We start from the raw sequence: 23,397 nt of genomic DNA on the forward strand, positions 1-23,397 counted from the left end.
GCCAAGAAAACCCTGTAATAGCTCTGACTTAGGTATACCATAAGTCAGAAACGGCTTGAAGTCCCACAACAACATACATTTAATTCAATACCTTAAAATGGAAAAACTGTGGTCCATGTGCTGAATTGTCTACAACCACTGAACCCACACATTTTGAGGACTGGGGGAAGCAAAGTTACCCCTCCATAGCAAATTGCCATTTTTAGAAACATCCAGTAGCGGTACAGAGACAGAAGTTTCAAACTTCCTCTCCCCAATCCCCAAATGTGGAAATCTGGCAAAACATTGTTGGGAACAGAAACCAGAAATCACTTCTGGTTCCATTTCCAGCCATGCAATGGCTGTTTCTTGGGAGAAGAAGGGTCCTTCCAGACAGGCCCTATATCCCAGAATCTGATCTCAGGTTTTTTTCTTTAAACTGGATTACGTGAGTCTCCACTACAACATCCACCATGCCTAGACGGACACAACTTTATTCTTAGTTGACCATATGACAGAGTTGTGCTGGCATTATGTTGCTTGCCTTTGTTTCCTGCAAGCTCAACCAAGGATGGGCAATATATGGACTTTACCTCCTATGAGAGATGTAGTACAGGAAAATCCAGAAAAGCCCACATTCCCCATCCCTGCTTTAGAATAAAGGCTGTTTACCGCAACAGGTTCTGAAAATAAGCAAAGTAAAGGCAAAGGTTTTCCCCTGACATGAAGTCCAGCTGTGTCCAACTCTGGGGGTTAGTGCTCATCTCCATTTCTAAGCCAAAGAGCCGGCATCGTCACCCCCAAGGTCATGTGGCCAGCATGACTGCATGAGCACCGTTACCTTCCCGCCGGAGCAGTACCTATTGATCTACTCACATTTGCATGTTTTCAAACTGCTAGGTTGGCAGAAGCTGGGGCTAACAGCGGGAGCTCATGCTGCTCCCTGGATTCGAACCTGCAACCTTTTGTTCAGCAAGTTCAGCATCTCAGCCCTTTAACCCACAGCAGAAATACTCCTGCATTTTATTCTCTCACACCAATCAACAATGAGGCTGAATTTACATTGCCATATAATGCAGTTCAAAGCAGATAATCTGGATTCAGAATGTGGATTATATGGCACTGTAGATGGGGCCTCAGACAAAGGAAGGAACTGGCAACATATTTCTCAGTATTTATTGTCTAAAGAAACCCTGTGGAATTCAGGGGGGTTGCCATAACCCCACAGGAGATTCATATACAGACAAACAAAACAGTAAAAGATATGCTGATTCCTGAAACTGAAGAAAGGAGAACAAGTGACCTTCCAGATATGATTGCACTGCAGTTCCCATGACTCCTCACACTTGTCTAGAGCTGCTGGGATTTACAGTCCAACTAAATCTTGTGAGATTTAGTTCTTCTAACATTTAGTACTTAGTAATATGTTATATCGGGAACCTGTACGTCAAAAAGGAAGGGTAGTTCAACATGTTTCAGAAACTTTTTATCCAAAACTAACAATATGCACATGAGAAAAAAGTAGCCAAGTCAGTTAAGGAAACAAAAATATTACTGGCAATTTCAAATCAGATCCAGGTTTTTGAAACAACCTGTATTTTGAATTTTCTAGAGACCACTTGAGGACTTCCATGACAACCATCCCCTTTTCTTAGGATTTCCATTTTGACCAAATTACAGGTTCATGTTTCTTTAACATATTGTGGAAGAGGTAGTGATTCAGGCCTATTTTCTCTCCCTTTCTCTCTTTATTTTTCTATTCATGCAAGAGGTACCTGCTGTTGACCTTGTCTGCTGTAGGCAGGCACACATAGCTAGAGGAGAACTCTTCCCTTTCCCAGCTCTAACTTTTATTAAAAACACTGTGCTGCAACCCAACAATGAAAGTAGGTGGCCCCTTCTACACTGCCATAGAATCCAGTTCAAAGCAGTTAATCTGGATTTTTACACAAATGATCAGCCACTGCCAGATGAGACAGAGAGTTTCATCTATGCTGATCATCGTGCCATCATCACTCAAGCAGGGAGATTTGAAATGGTTGAACAGAAGCTCTCCAAAGCTTGAGGTGCTCTTACTGCCTATTACAGGGGAAACTAGCTGATTCCTAATCCATAGAAAATGCAGACATGTGCTTTTCATCTTAAGAACAGACAAGTACTTTGAGCTCTGAGGATTACCTGGGAAGGAATCCCACTGGAGCATTGCAGCACACCAAAATACCTGGGAGTTACCCTGGACTGGACCATGCTCTGATTTACAAGAAACACTGCTTGATTAAAAGTGGGTGCTAGAAGTAATGTCATACGAAATCTGACTGGCACAACCTGGGGATCACAACTAAATACAGTGAAGACATGTGCCCTTGCGCTTTGCTACTCTGCTGCTGAATGTGCATAACCAGTGTGGAATACATTTTACCACATTAAAACAGTGGATGTGGCTATCACAGGATATCTACACTGTTGGAGAAATTACACTGTTTAGATGGTATTGCACCACCTGATATTCGTCGGTAAGTAGCAGCATGTAATGAAAGGACCAAAGCATTGACATCTCCGGCCCATCCTCTGTTCGGATATCAGCCAGCATGCCAACAATGTAAATCAAGAAACGGCTTCCTAAGATCTAGAGAGATAGTCACAGGAATAACTCAGCAAATGAGAGACCACAAGTGGCAGATAAAAACCCGGAACCTCAATCAGTGGTTGAAACCAGATGAGAAACTCCCTCTTGGGCATACAGAAGACTAGATGTCTTGGAAGATGCTGAACAGACTGTGTTCTGGTACCATGAGATGCAGAGCTAATCTTAATAAATGGGGATACAAAGTGGAGTCTGCGGCATGCGAGTGTAGAGAAGAGCAAACCACAGATCACCTGAGTCCTGCGACATGCACAATGGAGAACCTTTTTATAGCAACACCAGAGGCACTCCAAGTGGCCAGCTTCTAGTATAATGCCAAGTTTTTAATTTTGTTTGTGGTTTTTTATATATTATAACTGTATTCTCAATTCACTTTTGACATGATAAATAAATAAGTCTGGATTTTATAAGGCAGTGTAGAAGGGGCCTGTTTTCCCAAGCCCTCCTTCACTATCTTCCCAATGCCACTACTGCTTCAAAAGACCTTCCAGAAAGACAGAGCACAAGAACACAACAGGGGATGGAAGAAACTTTTATTTTATGAGAAAATCTTAATTGAAAAATAATAATTGTTCTCTCACTAACCCCAAACTGTATACTGTAAAAGTACAAAACATAATGGCTGGAAATAGAAGAACTATTCGGTATTAATTACAAGTGACTAATTTACAAAAGAGAACCACTATGGACTACAACTCTGGAAACCAGGGCTTGCATCTCAACTCAGGTTGGATCTACACTGCCAAACAATGCAGTTTGAACTGCATTATATGGTCACTAGAGACCAGGCATGGGAAAACTTCGGCCTTCCATGTGTTTTGGACTTCAACTCCCACAATTCCTAACAGCCTATTTATTTATTTACAATATTTATATTCAGTCCTTCTCACCCCACAGGGGACTCAGGGCGAATGACAATGCACATATACATGGTAAACATCAATGCCATAGACATACAACATATATAGACAGACAAAGAGGCAATTTAACATTCCAGCTTTCCAGCTTCATTAGGGTATGCTTGATTCCGACCACAGGGGGAGCTGTCGCTTCACTGTCCACTTGTGACAATGAGTCCTAGATGGAGTACTTCCTCATTCTTATGCATGCTGCTGGAAGATTTTATGGTGCCGTAAATTAGTTAAATTAGCCTCCCCACATAAAGTGGTACCTAAATTTCCTACTTGGCAGGTGCAACTGTCTTTTGGGGTATGTAGGTCAACAGCAAGCTAGACTATTAATGGTCAGGAGCTCACTCCGACCCAGGCTGGCTTCGAACTCATGACCTCTCAATCAGTAGTGATTTGATGCAGCAGGCTATAACTAGCTAGGCCACAGTCCAGTCCTAACGGCTGTTAAGAATTGTGGGAGTTGAAGTCCAAAACACCTGAAGGACTGAAGTTTGCTCATGCTTGCTATAGACCCATATAATACAGTTTGAACTATAATGAATCACATGATATGAGTCCACACTAACTGTAAATAGAATTTGAACTACATTATATGGCAGTGTGGATGGGGCCTAAGCCACACAAACTCAAGGATGACCTTGGACAAGTTACCCTCCCTCAGTTTCAGAGAAAGGCCAAGGCAACCCACTCAGAACAAATTTTGTCAAGAAAATCTTGCGATAGGTCCGCCTTAGGCTCTCCGTAAGTTGGAAGAGGACTTGAAGGCACACAACAATAACAAAATTTATAAGAACTGGCAAGAAGAGTGTCCAGTTCTGTTTTGAGGAGGAAACCAAATATGTTTCTATTTATGCTTCAGTCGGGTTTTTAAAAGCCCTTTCAGTTATGTACACAGTGGGGCACGTCCTCCTTTAGAAAGAAAGGGACAGGAGATGAGAAAAACCCACCTTTCCCCTCAGCTTACTATGGGGAAGAAAAGTCTCTCTCATTCACCTATTTTCTATTTAAAATTTTGCTGTTTTACTTTTTTTCAAAATTTCCTTTTTGCTGGATTAAAACAGCATGATCTGGCAGCGCAGTGCAGAGCAACAATTATGCGAGTCTAATACAAGTCTGTTCCAAGTATAATACTCTTCTTTCACTTGCTGCTGGGATGAATCCAGAAAAAGGGAAAAGGAAAAAGGGGGCTGGGAGCCATCCTCCTTGACATGCAATCGATAACGATGATTTATTGATGCATTACTATCATTTGCATGGCAAGTCACATAGGATCTACACATCCCACTTTATTGCAGAGGCAATAGGAGTACAATATGATATTATCAGTGGCATAAAAGAGGCTCTGTTCATGCATTCTGGCATTAAAGATCTCGTTGAATCTGCTCCTTCAAAACCATCATCACCTTCTAGTGCAGCATTTCTCAAACTGGGGGTCGGGGTCCCTCGGGGAGGGTCACAAGGGGGTTTCAGAGGAGTTGCCAAAAACCATTAGAAAACGTATGTTTATATGGTCTTAGGAACCCCTTTGGCAGAGAAGATCTCTCTGCCTTCCTTCTCTTCCTTTTTGGAAACAGACGGGGAATCCTCCCACCAAAAGCCCTTCTCCGCTGTGATTGGCCAGCCTCTCAGCAGGCCTCTCAGCCAAGGGGAAGGCTGTTCCTTTGACTCCAAGAGGGGAGAGAAAGCATGTTTGGTGCATGGCAGCATGGTGTGCATGTGCAGATGAGAGAGAGTGTGCGAGGCTGGAGGGAGGCTTGTGCCAGTGAGTCCCTTAAAGGCATGTGGGTTCTGTGTGGGAAGTTTGGTCCAATTCTATTGTTGGTGGGGTTCAGAATGCTCTTTGATTGTAGGTGAACTATAAATCCCAGCACCTACAGCTCCCAAATGTCAAGGTCAATTTTATCCAAACTCCACCAGCATTCACATTTGGACATATTGAGTATTCATGCAAAGTTTGGTCCAGATCTATCATTGTTTGAGTCCACAATGCTTTCTGGATGTAAGTGAACTACAACTCCAAAACTCAAGGTCATTGCCCAACAAACCCTTTCAGTATTTTCTGTTTGTCATGGGAGTTCTGTGTGTCAAGTTTGGTTCAATTCCATTGTTGGTGGAGTTCAGAATGCTCTTTGATTGCAGGTGAACTATAAATCCCAGCAACTAGAACTCCCAAATTACAAAATCAATCCCCCCAACCCCACCAATATTCAAATTCTCACTTTTTTTCCCAACAGTGAGATCCAAGGTGGCTCACACCTAGGAATGCATCTACATGATAGAATGCAGTTTGACAACACTTTTAACAGCCAAGGCTCAATGCTATGGAATCATGGGACTTGTAGTTTGGTGAGGTACCACAGTATTTAGCAGAGAAAGCTAAAGACCTTGTAAAACTACAATTCCCATCATTCCATAGAATTGAGTCATGACAATGAAAGTGGTATCAAACAGAATTAATTCTGCAGTATACATTTTTTAAAAGTACAGTCATATGTCTTATCAGTCATCAAAGCGCTCATATACGGCAAGGGAAAAACATTATAAGCTACTACAAAAATATTAACCTATATAAAAGTGCCTGCTGACAAGAAATCAGTTTACTCTGAGGGACGTGAGGACTGGCCACAGTGGATGCTGCTGACAATGACACAAATTCTGCACTGTAGAATTAATGTGGTATAGCACTACAATACCTGCCAGGGAATTATGAGAATTGTAGTTTTACAAAGTCTTTAACCTTCTCTGCCGAAGAATGTTGGTGCATCATTCAACCACAGTGCATGGAACCACTGATGCCTGGTTTCCAAGCATTGAGCCATGGCAGTGAAAGTGGTGGCAACCTGCATTCATTCTACAGTGTAGATATACCCTGGGAAGGGAGTCAAGCCTTACAATCCAAGAAGGCTGCTGTCATCACCCTGCAGAAAGCGAAAAAGGGTGAGTCAGCAGCAACTCCGAATCCGGGAAAAACTTCACTCACAGTGGAGTTCTGGGATAAAGAAAATTACTGTTTCTCTCCAACTGCACCCCAAAGAGCCTCTGGCACATGCATTCACTCCCTACTCTCACCAAAATGCAGCCAACATCATTTCTGAACCAGCTTCTCTTGTGGAGCAATGACAGCAAACGATACCCTAGGCAAGGAAATTCCTATTCTTTAGGGAAGACTGTGACAGGGATGCATCTACACTGCAGAATTAGACTGGTTTGACCCCACTTTAACTGCCATGGCTCAATGCTATGGAATGATAGAATAACAGAATCATAGAGTTGGAAGAGACCTCGTGGGCAATCCAGTCCAACCACCTGCCAAGAAGCAGGAAAATCACATTCAAAGCACCCCCAACAGACACCCCCAACAGATGGCCATCCAGCCTCTGTTTAAAAGAACTTCACGTGTAAGGAAGTTCTTCCTAATGTTCAGGTGGAATCTCCTTTCTTGTAGTTTGAAGCCATTGTTCCACGTCCTAATCTCCAGGGCAGCAGAAAACAAGCTTGTGCCCTCCTCCCTTTGACTTCCCCTCACGTATTTATACACGGCCCTCATCATGTCTCCTCTCAGCCTTCTCTTCTGTAGGCTAAACATACCCAGCTCTTTAAGCTGCTCCTCATAGGGCTTGTTCTCCAGACCTTATGAGACCCTATTGTTCTTCAGAAATCTGGGATCTGTAGTTTGGTGAGGCAACAGTGCTCTTTGGCAAAAAAGTCTAAAAACCTTGTGAAACTACAAATCCTATGATTCCATAGCATTGAGCAATGGCAGTGAAAGTGATGTCGAAGTTTACTCATTCTACAATGTGGATGCACCCCTTGTCTTCACCCCCAGTGACCTAATACGACTTGGAGCAATTCCAAGAAAACTCATCATCATCATCATCATCATCATTTCCTTCCCTTTCCATCTCCTCCCTCCCTCTCCCTCTCTCTGTAGAACACGCATGGGCAAACCTAGGCCCTCTAGGTGTTTTGGACTTCAACTCCATTCCTAACAGCCCCAGGCCCCTTCCTTTTCCCCCTCAGCCACTTAGGCCTGAGGCTGTTAGGAATGGTGGGAGCTGAAGTCCAAAACACCTGGAGTGCCCAAGTTTGCCCATGCCTGCTGTAGAATGAATGAAGTTTCACACTCCTTTAATTGCCACTCATCAGCAGTATGGAATCAGGGGCTTTTGCAGGTTTACAAGGTCTTGAGCCTTCTCTGCCCAAGAGTGATGGGATCTCACCAAATTACAACTCCAAGGATCCCACAAGTGGTGCCAGCCAAGTTGCATTCATTCTACATCATAAAAGATACATTACTATGCTGAGAAGGGAGTTCTAAGAAAAGTCCTCCTCATCTTCACTATAAATCTCTCTCTGGCTGGATCAACATTGCCATACCATACCCTTTGAAGCTGCAAGATACGGTTAGTAGAGACTAATATCATGTGCTCCGATAGTTGCAAAATGTGCCATGTACATCCAGCCCCCATCTACAGAGGGTGTGTGTGTCTTCCCCAGAAGTTGGAAAACTGTCTTTAGGAGAAACCCCAACCTCCAAAACACCCTTAGAAGATACAATGCTATGCTGAGAAGGGAAATTCAGGATAAGTCCTCCTCATCCTTATCATAAAGCACTCTCTCTCTCTCTCTCTCTCTCTCTCTCTCTCTCTCGCTGCTTTCTGGCTGGATTGACACTGCCCTTTGAAACTGCAAGATATGGTTAGTGGAGACTCATATAAAACATTCCGATAGTTGCAAAATGTGGCAATGTACATCCAGTCCCCTTTCTCTCTGCGTGTTTCTTCCCCAGGAGTTGGAAAACTGTCCTTGGGAGAAACCACAACTTCCAAAACACCCCTAGAAAATACACTACTATGCTGAGAAGGGAGTTTCAGGAGAAGTCCTCCTCATCCTCACCATAAATCTCTCTTTCTCTCTCTCTGGCTGGATCAACACTGCCATGGGATGCTCTTTAAACTGCAAGATATGGTTAGTGGAGACTCATCATACAATGTGCTCAGATAGTTGCAAAATATGGACACGTACATCCAGCTCCCATCTCTCTGTGTGTGTTCCCCAGAAGTTGGAAAACTTTCCTTGGGAGAAACTCCAACTTCCAAAACACCCCTAGAAGATACACTCCTATGCTGAGAAGTGAGTTTCAGGAGAAGTCCTCCTCATCCTCACCATAGGACTTTTTCTAGCAGAAGCAAACTGAGGGTACAGTTGTAAGGTATCTTGGAAAGGACTCTCTCTCTCTCTCTGGCTGGATCAACACTGCCATATGCTGCTCTTTAAACTGCAAGATATGGTTAGTGGAGACTCATCATACAATGTGGCCACGTACATCAAGCTCCCATCTCTCTCCCAGGAGTTGGAAAACTTTCCTTGGGAGAAACCCCAACTTCCAAAACACCCCTAGAAAATACACTATTATGCTGAGATGGGAGTTTCAGGAGAGGTCCTCCTCATCTGCACCATAAATCTCCCTTATCTCTCTCTCTGGCTGGATCAACACTGCCATACAATGCTCTTTCAAACTGCCAGATATAGTTAATGGTTATGTCTAGTGTGATGATCATCACACTAGAGAATAAATCCACTTTCAATCCGGTTTCTGCCTCCTGCAGAACTCTGGGGTTTGTAGTTTAGGGAGGAGACTTTAACAGCCTCACTAAACTACAAATTCTGCAGAAGGCAGAAACCGGATTTAAAGTGGATCCATTCTCTAGTGTGATGAAGTAGTGACTATGTTGCAAAATGTGGCCAGGTACATCCAGCTCCCATCTCTCTGCGTGTGTCTTCCCCAGGAGTTGGAAAACTTCCCAGAAGCTGGAAAAACTTTCCCTAGGAATAAACACACACCCTTCCCACTGTTTTTCTTTTGCCAGCCTGGCTCCTGGGGATGCTGGAAGTGGTGGTCCCTTCTGCTCTGCCCCTCCAAAAGGAGAGCTATGGCCTGGAGCCTTCCTTAACCCAAGGAAAAGAAGGAATGCCTGCCTTTACCAGGAGCAATGAGGCCAGGAAGAGCAGCGCCCGACCTCCTCCTCCTCCTCCTCCTCCGCCGCCGCAGTCCATGCTTGGAGAGTGGAGATGGGAGCGAGGGCGCCTCTGGTGCTTCTCCTCCTCGCCGCCCGCCGGCTGTCAGGCTGCGCCCGCTGCTTCTTCCAGCGCGGCTGCCTTTGCGCCCTGGCGCTTCTTCCAAGGCCCCCTCGCCGCGCCAAGGAATCCCTCCCCAAGCCCCCCTCCCTCTTCCCGGAGAGGCAGCCAGCCAATCAGGACCGGGCTCAGCCGACCTGCCGGATGACAAAAGCGGGGAGGGGGTCCCAGCCAAGGAAAGGAGGGAGGGGAGGAGGAGGAGAAGAAGAAGAAGAAGAAGGAAAGGGGGGGGGGGAGACCCAGCCAGAGGTTGGCCTCTCCTCCATCCAGTCGGATCTGAAGATTTCCTCACTGAGAGCATCCCATGAAAGGGTCATCCAGTCCAACCCCCCCCCCCCCAGCCAGGAAGGAGCATACAATCCAAACACTCCCAGCAGATGGCCATCTAGACTCTACTTGAAAACCTCCATCACACTCCCAGGCCTGTTTGGATATCAGCCAGGACACCAATGCCTTAGGTAAAGGTTTTCCCCTGACATTAAGTCCAGTCGTGCCTGCCTCTGTGGGTTGGTGCTCATCTCCATTTCTAAGCCAAAGAGCCGGCATTGTCCATAGACACCTCCAAGGGCATGCAGCTGACATGACTACATAGAGCGTCATTACCTTCCCACCAGAGGATCTACTCATATTTACATGCTTTCTAGCTGCTAGGTTGGCAGAAGCTGGGGCTGACAGCGGAAGCTCACACCGCTCCTCGGATTTGAGCCTGCAACCTTTCAGTCAACAAGCTGAGCAGCTTAGTGGTTTAAGCCACTGCACTACCAGTGGCTCCTTGCCAACACCTTACATCAAGAAATAGTTTCTAAGATCTACAGCAGTGGTTCTCAATATGTGGGTCTCCAGGTGTTTTGACCTACAACTCCCAGAAATCCCAGCCAGTTTACCAGCTGTTAGGATTTCTAAGAGTTGAAGGCAAGCCAAAACATCTGGGGACCCATAGGTTGAGAACCACTGATCTGCAGAGATACTTGCAGAACATCTCAGCAAGCGAGAGTCCAAAAGTGGCAGGCTAAAACCGGGAACCTCAAGCCATGGCTGATACTGAATGAGAGACTCCCCCTTGGGCACACAGAAGACTGGGCAACTTGGAAGGTGCTGAACAGACTGCGCTTTGGCACCACGAGATGCAGAGCCAACTTTAAGAAATGGGGCCACAAAGTGGAGTCCACAACATGCGAGTGTGGAGAAGAGCAAACCACAGACCATTTACTACAATGCAGTCTGAGCCCAGCCACATGCACAATGGAGGACCTTCTTACAACAACACCAGAGGCACTCCAAGTGGCCAGCTTCTGCTCAAAGGAAACCTAGTATAATGCCAAGTTTTTAAACTATGTGTTTTTTTTAAATACCTTACAACTGTACCCTCAGTTCGCTTCCAATATGATAAATACTCCCAGGCACCTCACACAGCTGAATGAAATCCCACATTATCTGCATTGAACTGGAATATATTGCAGTGTGGACTCAGATAACTCAGCTCAAAGCAGGTATTCTGGGATTCTCTGCCTTGATATTCTGGGTTGTATGGCTGTGTGGAAGGGCTCCCAGGCAACACATTCCACTAAACAACTTACTACCAGGAAGTTCAATGTATTGTCGAAGGCTTTCATGGCTGGAATCACTAGGTTCTTGTGGGTTTTTTCGGGCTATAGGGCCATGTTCTAGAGGCATTTCTCCTGACGTTTCGCCTGCATCTATGGCAAGCATCCTCAGAGGTAGTGAGGATGAGGATGCCTCTGAGGATGCTTGCCATAGATGCAGGCGAAATGTCAGGAGAAATGCCTCTAGAACATGGCCCTATAGCCCGAAAAAACCCACAAGAACCTACCAGGAAGTTCTTCCTAATAGTTAAGTGGATCTGTTTTCCTGCCGTTTGAATCAGTGGTGACCTATCTTAGTCTCCAGAGGAGGTCTGGGCATGGGCAAATTTCAGCCCTCCAGGTGCTTTGGCTGTTAGGAGTTATTTATTATTATGTATTTATTTTACATATTTTTGTCCTTGAGTCGCCTCCGGGCTGAGAAAGGTGGTATACAAATTTGGTAAATAAATAAATATCCCACCTTTTTCATTCTAAAAGGGGACTCAGGGCGGCCTTACAGCAGGCAGCGATTCGATGCCAATACATATAAATATAAAAATAAACAAATACAATTAAAACCATACAATTAAACCTTAATTATTAAAACACCAATTAAAATCATTCAATCCAGATCGTAGTTCAAGGCCTATCCAATTGTCAATTCCATTCGTCAGTTATCCTTACTGCACTATTTACTGGTTGAATGCTTGGGCCAACAGCCACATTTTAAGCTTGTTCTTGAAAGACAGGAGGAAGGGAACTGACATGATTTCATTGGGGAGGGAGTTCCATAGATGAGGGGCCATCACTGAGAAGGCCCTGTCTCTTGTCCCCACCAATTGCGCTTGCAAAGGTGGTGGGATCAAGAGCAGGGCCTCCACAGATGATCTTAACTTCCGAGGTGGATCATAGATAGAGATACGTCTGGACAGATAAAGCTGGGCCAAAATTGTGGGAGTTGAAGTCCAAAACACCTGGAGGGCTGACATTTGCCCATGCCTGCTGTAGAGCATCAGAGAACAAGCTTTCCCCTCCTTAACATGACATCCTTTCAGATATTTAAGCCTGGCTCTCATGTCCCCTCTCGTCCTTATTTTCTCCAAGCTAAACATCCCAAAGCCGCTCCTCACAGGGTTTGGTTTCCAAACCCTTGATCATTTTGGTTGCCTTTCTCTCTGGAGACATTTTAAATTGTCAATATCTGTCTTGAATTGTGGAGCCCAGAACAGGATACAGTATTTATTCTAGGTGAGGTCTGACCAAAACAGACTAGAGTGGGACTATGGCTGCTCGCCATCAAGATACTATATTCCTATCAATGGAGCCTAGAATGGCATTGGCTTTTTTAATTGCAGCACATGCTGTCAGCTCCTCCTTGCCTTCCTGTTCTTCCTAATTTTCCTGGTCTTCTGATCTGTTTGGATATGACTTTGAATAGGGATATCAGGAAGCAGCCATTCAATGCTAATCAAGGTGGCCAATTGCAACATTCATACCTGCCTCAAGCATTTCGCAGATATACAGGGTTAGTCAAAATGAATAGGCCAATAAGAATACAATTAATTTTCTTATTGGCCTATTCATTTTGACTAACCCTGTATAAATCTCACTTGTCTAGTTTCCAACAGACCTCACAATCTTTGAGAATGCTTGTTGAGCAAAACATCAGGAGGGAATGCTTCTGGAACATGGCCATACAGCCCGGAAAACTCAAAGCAACCCTGTGATTCTGGCCATGAAAGCCTTTGACAACACATTGGCGTTGATTTATTTCTCTCAGTCTTGGGTGCAACTACACCAGGCGTGGGCAAACTTCAGCTTGTAGGCTGCTGGGAATTGTGGGAGTCCAAAACATCTGAAAGGCTGAAGTGTGCCCATGCCTGATCCACACTGTAGAATTAATGCAGTTTGACACCACTAAAACTGCCAAACTCAATCTCATGGAATTATGGCTGTTGTGGTCTTACAAGGTCTTTAGTTTTCTCTGCCCAAGAGTGCTGGTGCTTCACCAAACTACAACTCCTGGAATTCCATAGCATTGAGCCTTGCAGTTGATGTGGTGTCAAACTGCATTCATCCTACAGTGTAGATGCACCCCTTGAGGACCAGCAAGACTGCGAGCTGACCTTGCCTGCATGTTGTTCCATTCAGCAGGGAAACTTAATCCATGGCAATATATAATATATGCTGTCTGGGAGATGGCGGAGTGCATCATAAGAGAGAGGAACCTTTCCAAAGAGTCAAATCAATCCTCTTTTAAATAAGCTCTTTGTAGCCACACATCCTGCAAAATGATGGCAGGCCAGCCATAAAGAGCGTGCCAAAGGCATATAAATTTGGGATGGGATTAAAAAGGATTTCTAGCATGCCCCACCACTAACCTCCCTCCCCCCCCCCCCAAATCCTCAGCATACACTGAATCAGTTTGGAAACTCTCATGGGAGGGGGTGTCCAGATCATGGATACATTCAAAAATGAACAGAAAAGAATTAATAGAACAAAAGCCCTCTATCTTTCAGAAGCAGAAAGATAAGTTTGGGCAGAATCCAGGTAGGTGTTTCAAAAAAGCACAAGAATACATCAGAGCACTTCTTTCCAGAAGTTGGAAAATTGGATTTGTTGGTGTTTAGCATATTATTTGTATAATAACATGTACAGTGGGTCCCTGGTATCCACTAGTTCCAGGATCTCTGTGGATACCAAAATCCATTAATACTACAGCCCCTAAGGCCACATCTGCCTTCAAAGGGCTGCTGAATCCATGGATGGAGAATCTGTGGATACAGGGGGCCAACTATACATAGCAGTCAGTGCTCTTTAGTTTTTACCCAATTTTGGCCCCCAGTTGTTATTGACTGACAACTCATATCACTTTCGATTATCTGCCATGTGGACTGGGGATAAGGAATAAGGAATTGCAACCCAACAGCTTGTGGATCTGAAGTTGAGGAAAGAACATTTTAAAGTCAGATACCATATCCAAATAGGGCCCCCTGGTGGTGCAGTGGGTTAAACTGCTGAGATGCTGAACTTGCTGACCGAAAGGTTGACGGTTCAAATGCAGAGAGCGGGGTGAGCTCCTGCTGTTAGACCCAGCTTCTGCTATCCTAGCTGTTTGAAAACATGCAAATGTGAGTAGATCAATAGGAACCGCTTCTGCAGGAAAGTAACAGCACTCCATGCAGTCATGCTAGCCAGCCACATGATCTCGGAGGTGTCTACAGACAACGCTGGCTCTTAGGCTTAGAAATGGAGATGGGCACCACCCCCCAGAGTCGGACATGACTAGACTTAATGTCAGAGGAAATCTTTATCTTTACTTTTTATCATATCCAAAAAGCCTTGTATCTAAATTCAAACCCCACACTCCACTATCCTGACAAAACAGAACAAACTGCAACCTTCCAGATATTGCAGTATCACAACTCCCATCAGCTCTAACCATGGTGACTAATGATGGGGGAAAACATAGTCTAGCATCTGGAGGGCCACATAAAATGACTTGGCAGACTGGATTCAGTTTTGAATTTGACACATGTGCTCTAAGGCAAGCCCACCATAGGTTTTTCTTGGCAGAGTTCATTCAGAGAGAGGCTTATACTTCTGTTCTTCTGAGGCTGAGAGAGTATCATTTGCCAAAGTTCATCCAGCAGGTTTCCAAGGTCAAGTGAAGATGCAGCTCTGGTCTCCCAGTGTCCTAAATAGTCCAACATACAAACCAACATACCATGCTGACTCTAGTGTGCTTTCTAGTAAACCCCAATTACTAAGGGCAGCCTAAGTATGGGAGTTGCTTTGTCTCAGGGAACTCCATTACAGACATCTCATATAGCCTGAGTTTTAGGAGTTCACGTCCATAGGATAGAAAATGGGTTCTTTGGTGGCAAAGCAGATAACATGATGCCTTAACTAAGAAGGAGATTCTACCTTCCTATTCATGCCAGAATCCAGTCAGATTGACAACTGAAAGTTTGGGTTTGGTGAAAAGACCGTTTCCTCGATGATGCATGGAAAAGCAAGCTGGCTCAGGATGAATAGGGAAGTACAGTTGGTAAGTGCCACTTGTTTCAGTTTTGTGCCATAATAAAACTTGTTTGCTCCTTCACAGTACAAGTGGTTACAATTTCAGTTAAAACAATTTCAATTTCAATTTATCAAACAACGAAATGTAGAAAAGTCCAAATGGATGAAGATTTGTGTGCTGGGGCATTCTGGAAGGTGCAGTCCCGAAAAGTAACATTTCTAAGCTCTGCCAAACCTTAAATAAAAGGAATCTGGTGTTCAAGGATGGTGAGTGTATTGATAACTAGAAGAAGGAAAAGATAATTGGTTGCTGTTTGAGGTCACCTTATCCATGTTTATTTAATTTATTCCAAAATGAAAGTAAATCATTAGAATCTAATTATCACAGGGACAGAAAATGAGGTGAAATCTTCTGAACAGGGGCAAAGACAGCAAAACAAAGATCACTTTGTTAACATTTCCCTATGGTTTAAAAAAATCTTTTTGGCTGGAGTGACACTTAAAAATGTACTTGTTCTGACTTACAAACAAATTTAGCTTATCTTGCTCATAACTTGAGGACTGCCTGTAGTCCTGCAACTATCCTGATCACGTGTAGCCAGCGACTCAAATGTCAATGGGATTTTAGTCCAAGATACTATCCAAGGACCCAGAAAATCAGAAAATGTTTACTTCTTGGGAGAAGAGCAATGACCGATCTCGATAAGATAGTGGTGAGTAGAGACATCACACTGGCAACGAAGATCCGCAAAGTTAAAGCAATGGTATTCCCCATAGTCACCTACAGATGTGAGAGCTGGACCATAGGGAAGGCTGAGCGAAGGAAGATAGATGCCTTTGAACTGTGGTGTTGGAGGGAAATTCCGAGAGTGCCTTGGACCGCGAGAAGATCCAACAAGTCCATACTTCAGGAAATAAAGTCCGACTGCTCATTGGAGGGAAGGATAGTAGAGGCAAAGATGAAGTACTTTGGCCACATCACGAGAAGACAGGAACGCTTAGAGAAGACAATGATGCTGGGGAAAATGGAAGAGAAAAGGAAGAGGGGCCAACCAAGGGCAAGATGGATGGATTGTATCCTTGAAGTGACTGGCTTGACTCTGAAGGAGCTGGGTGTGGCCACGGCCGACAGGGAGCTCTGGCGTGGGATGCTCCATGAGGTCACAAAGAGTAGGAAGCGACTGAACAAATAAACAACAAATCCAAGGACTTGAACCAATCACCAGAACTCAGGCCGCTTCTACACAGCCATATAACCTAGAATATCAAAGCAGAAAATCCCACAATATCTACTTTGAACTGGGTTATCTGAGTCCACACTGCCATATATTCCATTTCAAAGCAGAAAACATGGGATTTTATTCAGTTGTGTGGAAGGGGTCTCAGTTAACATCTTGCACAACATGTTTAGAGTTTGGATTAAACTAGGACCGGCTTCACTGGCCCAGACATATGAGCCACTAGGAGACACTGTTCCTGGCAACAGCATGGAACAACACTGACACTGCAAGTAGTACCGCAATGTTTTCTTCCAAGGCTTGATGAGATGGAGAAAATATATGCTGAGGTTAGAAGCACACATAAATTGATGCTCCTGCACATACATATGACCTGTGTGATCTTGGCCAAAGTTAGAATCTAAAGATATTTTCCTTTTCAATACAAGAAAACATAGGCCTATGCTTGTTAAAGGTTGTAAAATTGAAGCAAAGATTCTCCCTTTCCCCCAAAGTTTCAACAGTCAGGTAACCCATCATCTGCAGCTAATTAAAACAGAGTCTATGTGTGCACAATTTACAAACCTATCATTGTCCTGTGCATTGAAGTCAACAGGAATTTTGCATGTGGAAAAATGTCAGAAAAAAATATATTAGTAGCTGCCAAATGGTGTTGCCTACAGCCCTCAGACACATAATTTGTCAGCAAGTCTTTTTTAGGGGGAATGATTTATATTTAATAAATAGTACTGCTATCAAATGCAAGAGTTTTGCAATTGAAGACAACTCTGTGCACCACTTGCCAGTCTTTAGACTTGAGTCTGGTTCAGACATAACATTTTCCAGACATAAGATGATTACTACTGGAGTTGTTTCCATTACCAGACACATTCACAAATATGTTGTGAATCATTCATATACCTTTGTCTTCAGCTGCTTTTCCCTGTACCTGATTCACTATAATTGGATGGCAGAACCCCTTTAGTTTGCCGCAGTGCTTTGCGGGGGCTTTAGCAGCTTATAGAAGACAGCTATGGTGTTCTCTCCATCACAGAAAAGCTCAAACAAGGTCTGGAGAGTTGTGGCAATGGCAAAGTATATTTTGCCTTGTACAGTGTCTCGGAATACTTTGTTTAATGAGGTGTTTAGGAAATTAAGTAAATAAATATATGTGAAATAATGGAATGAGTGTATTTCACCATTTGTGCTAATTTTACAACCGATTAACACCAAAACTCAAAGGCAACATGGTCATTACTGAATCAATCCAACATATTAAGGGACTCTGAGAGCTGCTGTCCTGCAAAATAGGTTTTCCAAGCTCTAATAATGCTTAATTTAAAGGGAAGTAAAGATACTAGCATTCAAGGGGGGAAATTAAGAAAAAGAGAGACAGATAGACAGTATGCATGCCATCTTACAGTTCAAGGATGGGCAACTGAGAAAAGCTTGAGACCAGGTTTTGCCCTCACCTTCAGTCATCCACAACTGCCCCAAATAGAGCTGCCACATAGCTGGAAAAAAAATCAAAATCAAACAATTGTATCCATTTTCTGCTAGTTTTGTATTTAGTTGGGGTATGGAGTGTGCTTTGGAGAGGTTCACTAGCATCTCCAAAATAGAAAGAGGTTCAGGATAGTCTTCAGGGACCAGGAGTGGGTCTGCTGGCCATGCACAGCCAAGGAGAACCACACATGGTCCAAAAGATTTTTTGAAGGCAATGCTGATGGAATCTTTCCAGAAGTTAAGAGTGATGTTTGTAGATGGTCCATGTTTTGCAGGTGTTCAACAGGGTTTGGGAGGACATTAGCTTTATAAGCAAGCATCATGGTATCCCTACAAATGTCCTGATCCTCAAACACTCTCTGCTTCATTTGGAAAAATGCTGCACTCACAGAGGGGTGGAAGCCATCCTGAGATTCCAGTGGGATGTCTTCTGAAATAGATAAAATGCACTCAAAAGCATTCTTGTGAGGATTTTTCTGGTGGAGGTTTGTTCTTTCTTCCTTTTTGAAAAGGGTGATAATAATGGCAAGAGGTTCTGATCCAGTGGAATGATTAACCCGACGACTGGTGGCTTCTCATCTGTTCCTACCTTCATTCACCATCACAGCCATTGTACCATGTTGTGAGTGCTCTGCCATTGAGGTATTCAGATTGTTCTTTGTCTGGTTCCTTCTCCATGACCCTGCTGCCCTCTGGAAGTATATTAGTTTGAGATCTAGGGTTGGCCCTGTCATTGGGTGGAATGAGACAGGCACTTCAGGTTGCAGATCCTGGAGTGTGTGTATATCTGCAGTTGTGGAAAGTTGATGGAGGATAAACCACATAACCTGCCCTGTGATTCTTCAGTTGCCTGTTCCCTTTAAGTATCATTATTTATTATTTACTTTATTTACATCCTACCTTTCTTCCAAGGCAGCTAAGTAGAGGCATCCAAAAATTGGAATACAGCAGACCTTTGATATCCACTGGGTTTCGGTATGGTAGATACCAAAATCTATGAATACTCAAGTCTCATTATATACAATGGTGTAGCAAAATGGTGTTCCTTATATAAAATGGCAAAATCAATAATTGCTTTTTGGATTAATTTTTTTCAAGATATGGATGGTTGAATCTGTGGATGAAGAATCTGTGGATACAGAGGGCTGACTATAAATTTCAAATATCCATCAGAGAGGCAGCTGTAAATGGAATTGGCCAATCTGAGTTTAGCTTCAGCCTTACTGATATCTTTCAGACTGCAAAATGAAGACACAGTGCAGACTTAACTCCTGACAGATCAGTAGTGGAACAGAACTAAGAAGAGCCACCTATCGCCAAAGGCTATTTAATTCCTTCCTCGGTAGATCCTTTTCAGTTATGAACATCTTAAAGCCGTAGGAGCCTGGTGAGGCGAGGAGGTTATTCTGGAGGTGTGGGCGCCACTGCAAAATAACACAGCAGATTTCCCCTCCTGGATCTGGACTGGCTCTCGCCTTTGTTCCTTTTGTTTTCTCCTGTCAGATGTTGGAATTAAAGCAGCCCCTATGTGTTTATAAGCCGGAGCTCTGGTTAACTGTGCCGCAGGCCTACAGCAAGTTTATGTGAAATGAAAGCAGAAGCAAGAGAGGGTGTCAGGACTGTCTGAAGCATCACTCCAAGCTGCACCGCTTTAACAATGCTTGATTTAAAAACCACCCGCTCAGACGGCAGAAAGCTGTTAGCATCCATGTCCTTTATAACTGGTGGAAACAGTGAAGTAAACTTTGGAGCTGATCTCCCTGGAGAGAATCATTTACAGTTTTCACTCTGGCAGCCACCTGTCTCTTCCTTTGGACACTGAACATTCTGATTTCCTGAGCATCTTATTTATATTGCCTTTTCTTGGTGTTAACAATTGTTCCCAAATTGCCACACGTTAGTATGGCTGGATATGCACTTGGCAGGTTGACTGCAGTACAAAGAAGCATGTAAACATTGAGACTGTGTATGAGAGAGAGGAGGTAAGAGAAGAGAATTGGAAAGACAAAGTGATGGAGTGAAAGAAAGTGATAGAAAAGGTTTCCTGGATGGGAAAATTGCCAAAATAATAGGTGGAGAGGATGTGGAGATCATTGTGATCCTTGTAGGAAAAAATATCTTTATGATAGTGAACAAAAAAAGTCTGCTTTTTAAAGAAAGTTATTTTTAAAGCAGACTTTTTGATGAAAGATGGAGCTACATTGCCAAATAATGCAGTCTGAAACTTCATTATATGGTCAGTGTAGAGACCTATATAATGCAGTTGAAACGGCATTATACTGGTCTACACTGACCATATAACACAATTTAAACTGCATTATTTGGCAGTGTAGATCCAGTCACAGAGAGGTGATTTTTTTTATTGCTGCTGGGTGTACTAAGTCATTTATGTTATGGCAACCCTATTACATTTTTTTAGATAGCCTTTGCTTTTCTCTGAGACTGAAGGTGCTTCTACGCAGTCCTTTAATCTGGAGAATAAAGAGGGTTTTAAAAATGGTCAGGGAGGACCGAAGGGTAAAGGGCCTGCCAAGAGGGCCCTGGCTGAATAGCCTCTTCTACAGGATACCACAACTGAGGAGGGCACGGCTGCCCATGAGAGGGCTCTTATATTGCCACAAGTGGAAGCATTTGAAAGGAAGCCTGGTACCCCTCCTCAGGCTTTGAATCAGGTGTCAGATTTGGCAGATGTATTTAACAACATGGTTTTGTCTTGCCTAGGGGCTCTAGTGGATTTCTGGAGATGGCAGCACTTAGAATCGGCCTCACTTGTTGTAGAGGACATGTCGAATTATGTGTCAGGTGTCACAGGTCCATCAACATTGGGTGCCTGTATCCAACCTGGGCAGGCACTGCCTTTGTTGGCTGATGTGGGGTTACTCCTCTGCCTGTGGAACAGGTGACATTATCAACAGGTAGAAAACATCAGGGAACCCCAGGGCCACTGAGTTTGTCTGAGCTACAGGGGAATCCTGCTGACCTCAAGGCCACCACGAGGGGGTTGGAGCGGTTTATGAACAACAGGAGGCTCTGGTGCTTCAGCAGGTAAACACTGTTGCTGTCCAAGTAATTCCAAAGAAGAGGAGGTCCCTTCTGCATCTGAAGCAGTTGAAGGCAGCAGGGCGCTCCAGTAGTTCAACGGGTGGGCTGGTGCAAATGAGTTGTGAGGACAGGGCTGATGGATGAAGTGTGAAAGCCAGATGACAAAATTAGGAATAGAGGGCAATATGAAATAGAGCACTATATCTCTGGGTAGGGAATAGTAGTAAAGTGCAAGGACTAGACTTTAGGTCATAGTTGGTGGCCAAATTATCTGGGGAAATGTCTAATCAAAAGCACAGTGAAAAACTGCATAGTGATCAAAATAGCCAGAGGAATGGACAAGAAACAGTAGTGACATATGATCAGGGAAACTATGTGAACACAGGAAGGCTTTCCTCTACCTCTGTCCCAAACTGACAGGGAAATACAATGCCCACACATATTTCAACCCACCATCCCCTTAAACTGAATGTTTGGAGTTGGTTATTTTTGTTTTTGCTTTTTAAATCTCCTATTCATATGCTTCAGGAATCTATGTGGGTTTTTTTTAAAGGTATCTGTTTCGCAGGACTCTGCATAAATTGCTGAAAATATGTGTGATATTTCACAGGCACATGGCAAGCTCCAGCAAATAAATACAGGTCCTGCTATTTGTTCAGAATTCAGTTCCTTTTCCGTAAAGATAGAAATGGAAAAATTATGAACTATAGCTATTCAATGGGCATTTGGAAAAGACAGCTATCAACTCTTGGTGCAGTCTGACAGTTTGACCCAATATCTTTGTTAGTGAGGTGTGTTTTTTTTTTAAAGAAATAATTAAAACCACTTAAACTTCAGGGAGTTAGGCATTAAAATGCAGCTGCTTCCTGACATGAGGAAATCTCTCACAGAATCTGAAAAAGACACTGCCAGGTCAATATAGGCCCCACTTATAGGTATTAAAGAAACAAACTTTTAGAAAGCCTTAGGTCAGCAGAAATGGTTCCTTTTTATTTTTTTTAAGGCATAGATTTTCCTTGAAGAATTCTTTTAACTCATTCGTTGCAGAAATCCCCTCCACAGTAAAACCAAAGAAGTCCTTCATTGTAGCATGCATTATAATTATTTATTGACACAAGCATGCAGATTTTTAAACTCCTTTAAAATATGATAGACCTAAGTAATAAATATCCAAAAATCCCTTATTTTTATTCAGTCAGCCCCAGCTTCTGCCAATCTAGCAGTTAGAAAACATGCAAATGTGAGTAGATCAATAGGTACCACTATGATAGGAAGGTAACGGCGTTCTATGCAGTCATGTAGGCCACATAACCTTGGAGGTGTCTATGAACAATGCCGGCTCTATGGCTTAGAAATGGAGATGAGCACCAAACCCCAGAGTTGGACATAACTGGACTTAATGCCAGGGGAAAACCTTTACCTTTACCTAAGTGATAATACCAACTATTTTGCATCAGATATATTGCTCCCAAAGCTGGGAATGACTTGAAGACACACAACAGCAACAATCATTTGATTCTATATTAATATATTAGTAATTGTGGTGGTTCAATATTTTGTACAGAATAGTAGTAACCTGATTTTTTGGAAACTAGAATGACTAAATCTTAAGATTATGTGATTTGTCAAAAAAAAAAAATAATCCAATTTTCAGTCCTGTTTTTGTCCACACACATCCCTTGCCCATTTTGTTTGCTAGGAAATTCCCGAAATCGGGAATGGGGAAGTACTGTTCCTTGATCAGCACCTGGAGGTGCTGTTTATGTTCTAGGAAGATCTGGCTCATTGGTGACGATGTGGAAGCTTGAGAGGCTCTTCTCTAAAAAGTACTTCTCCGACAACAAACACAGAGGATTTCTTCATGTTTAATTTCCAAACGGGCATTCCTGTGGGTGGTCTGCTAATACTCCTTCAGGTGGTATGGTTCCCACTGAAATATAACTCTGCTGCATTGAAAGGGTCTTGATTGCAAACGACCCCAGAAAGAGTGGTGCCTTAAGACTGATGCCTTAACTCTGCTTCAGTGGAAGACCAGCTTTGCAAATAGACAAGGAATCTGCTTTCTTCTTCTGAATGGCTCTGGCAAGGCTAATGGAAAAAAACCCACCTGAGGCTTTTCTTGCCAATCAGGGGGCAACTGAATGCAGCTGAAAGATCCAGTGCGACATGGTCCATTCTGGCTGAGCCTTCAGCTGCCCTCCGCCTGGTCCGTTTCTGGAGGTCCAAGAGGCGGACCGCCGAATTTCCCTGAATCATAAAATGGATTTGTGCATAACCCTTGTAAATCTAGACAGGACCTGACTCAAATATTTAAAATATCTCTGATATTTTTTGTGTCAGGATTGACTTGAGAA

General features: G+C 43.5%; 1 protein-coding gene and 1 pseudogene across 2 annotated transcripts in view; both read right to left on the reverse strand.

Annotated features, from left to right (window-relative positions):
- Positions 1 to 23,397, reverse strand: part of ADAMTSL1 (ADAMTS like 1) — a 650,838-nt gene that overhangs the window by 324,213 nt on the left and 303,228 nt on the right. Inside the window, exon 1 of one of the 2 annotated variants that reach the window (XM_060762428.2) lies at positions 9,520 to 9,732. The exons of the other annotated variant lie outside the window; for it this stretch is intronic. Coding sequence (XP_060618411.2) covers positions 9,520 to 9,591 — 72 coding nt within the window. The 5' untranslated portion in view covers positions 9,592 to 9,732. Of the gene's footprint in view, positions 1 to 9,519; positions 9,733 to 23,397 lie in introns of those variants that run through there. 2 annotated transcript variants of the gene reach the window in all.
- Positions 9,658 to 23,397, reverse strand: part of LOC132767199 (small ribosomal subunit protein mS31 pseudogene) — a 104,426-nt pseudogene continuing 90,686 nt past the window's right edge.

The sequence above is a fragment of the Anolis sagrei genome, chromosome 2 (assembly GCF_037176765.1).
Source record: "Anolis sagrei isolate rAnoSag1 chromosome 2, rAnoSag1.mat, whole genome shotgun sequence".
Lineage (NCBI taxonomy): Eukaryota > Metazoa > Chordata > Lepidosauria > Squamata > Dactyloidae > Anolis > Anolis sagrei.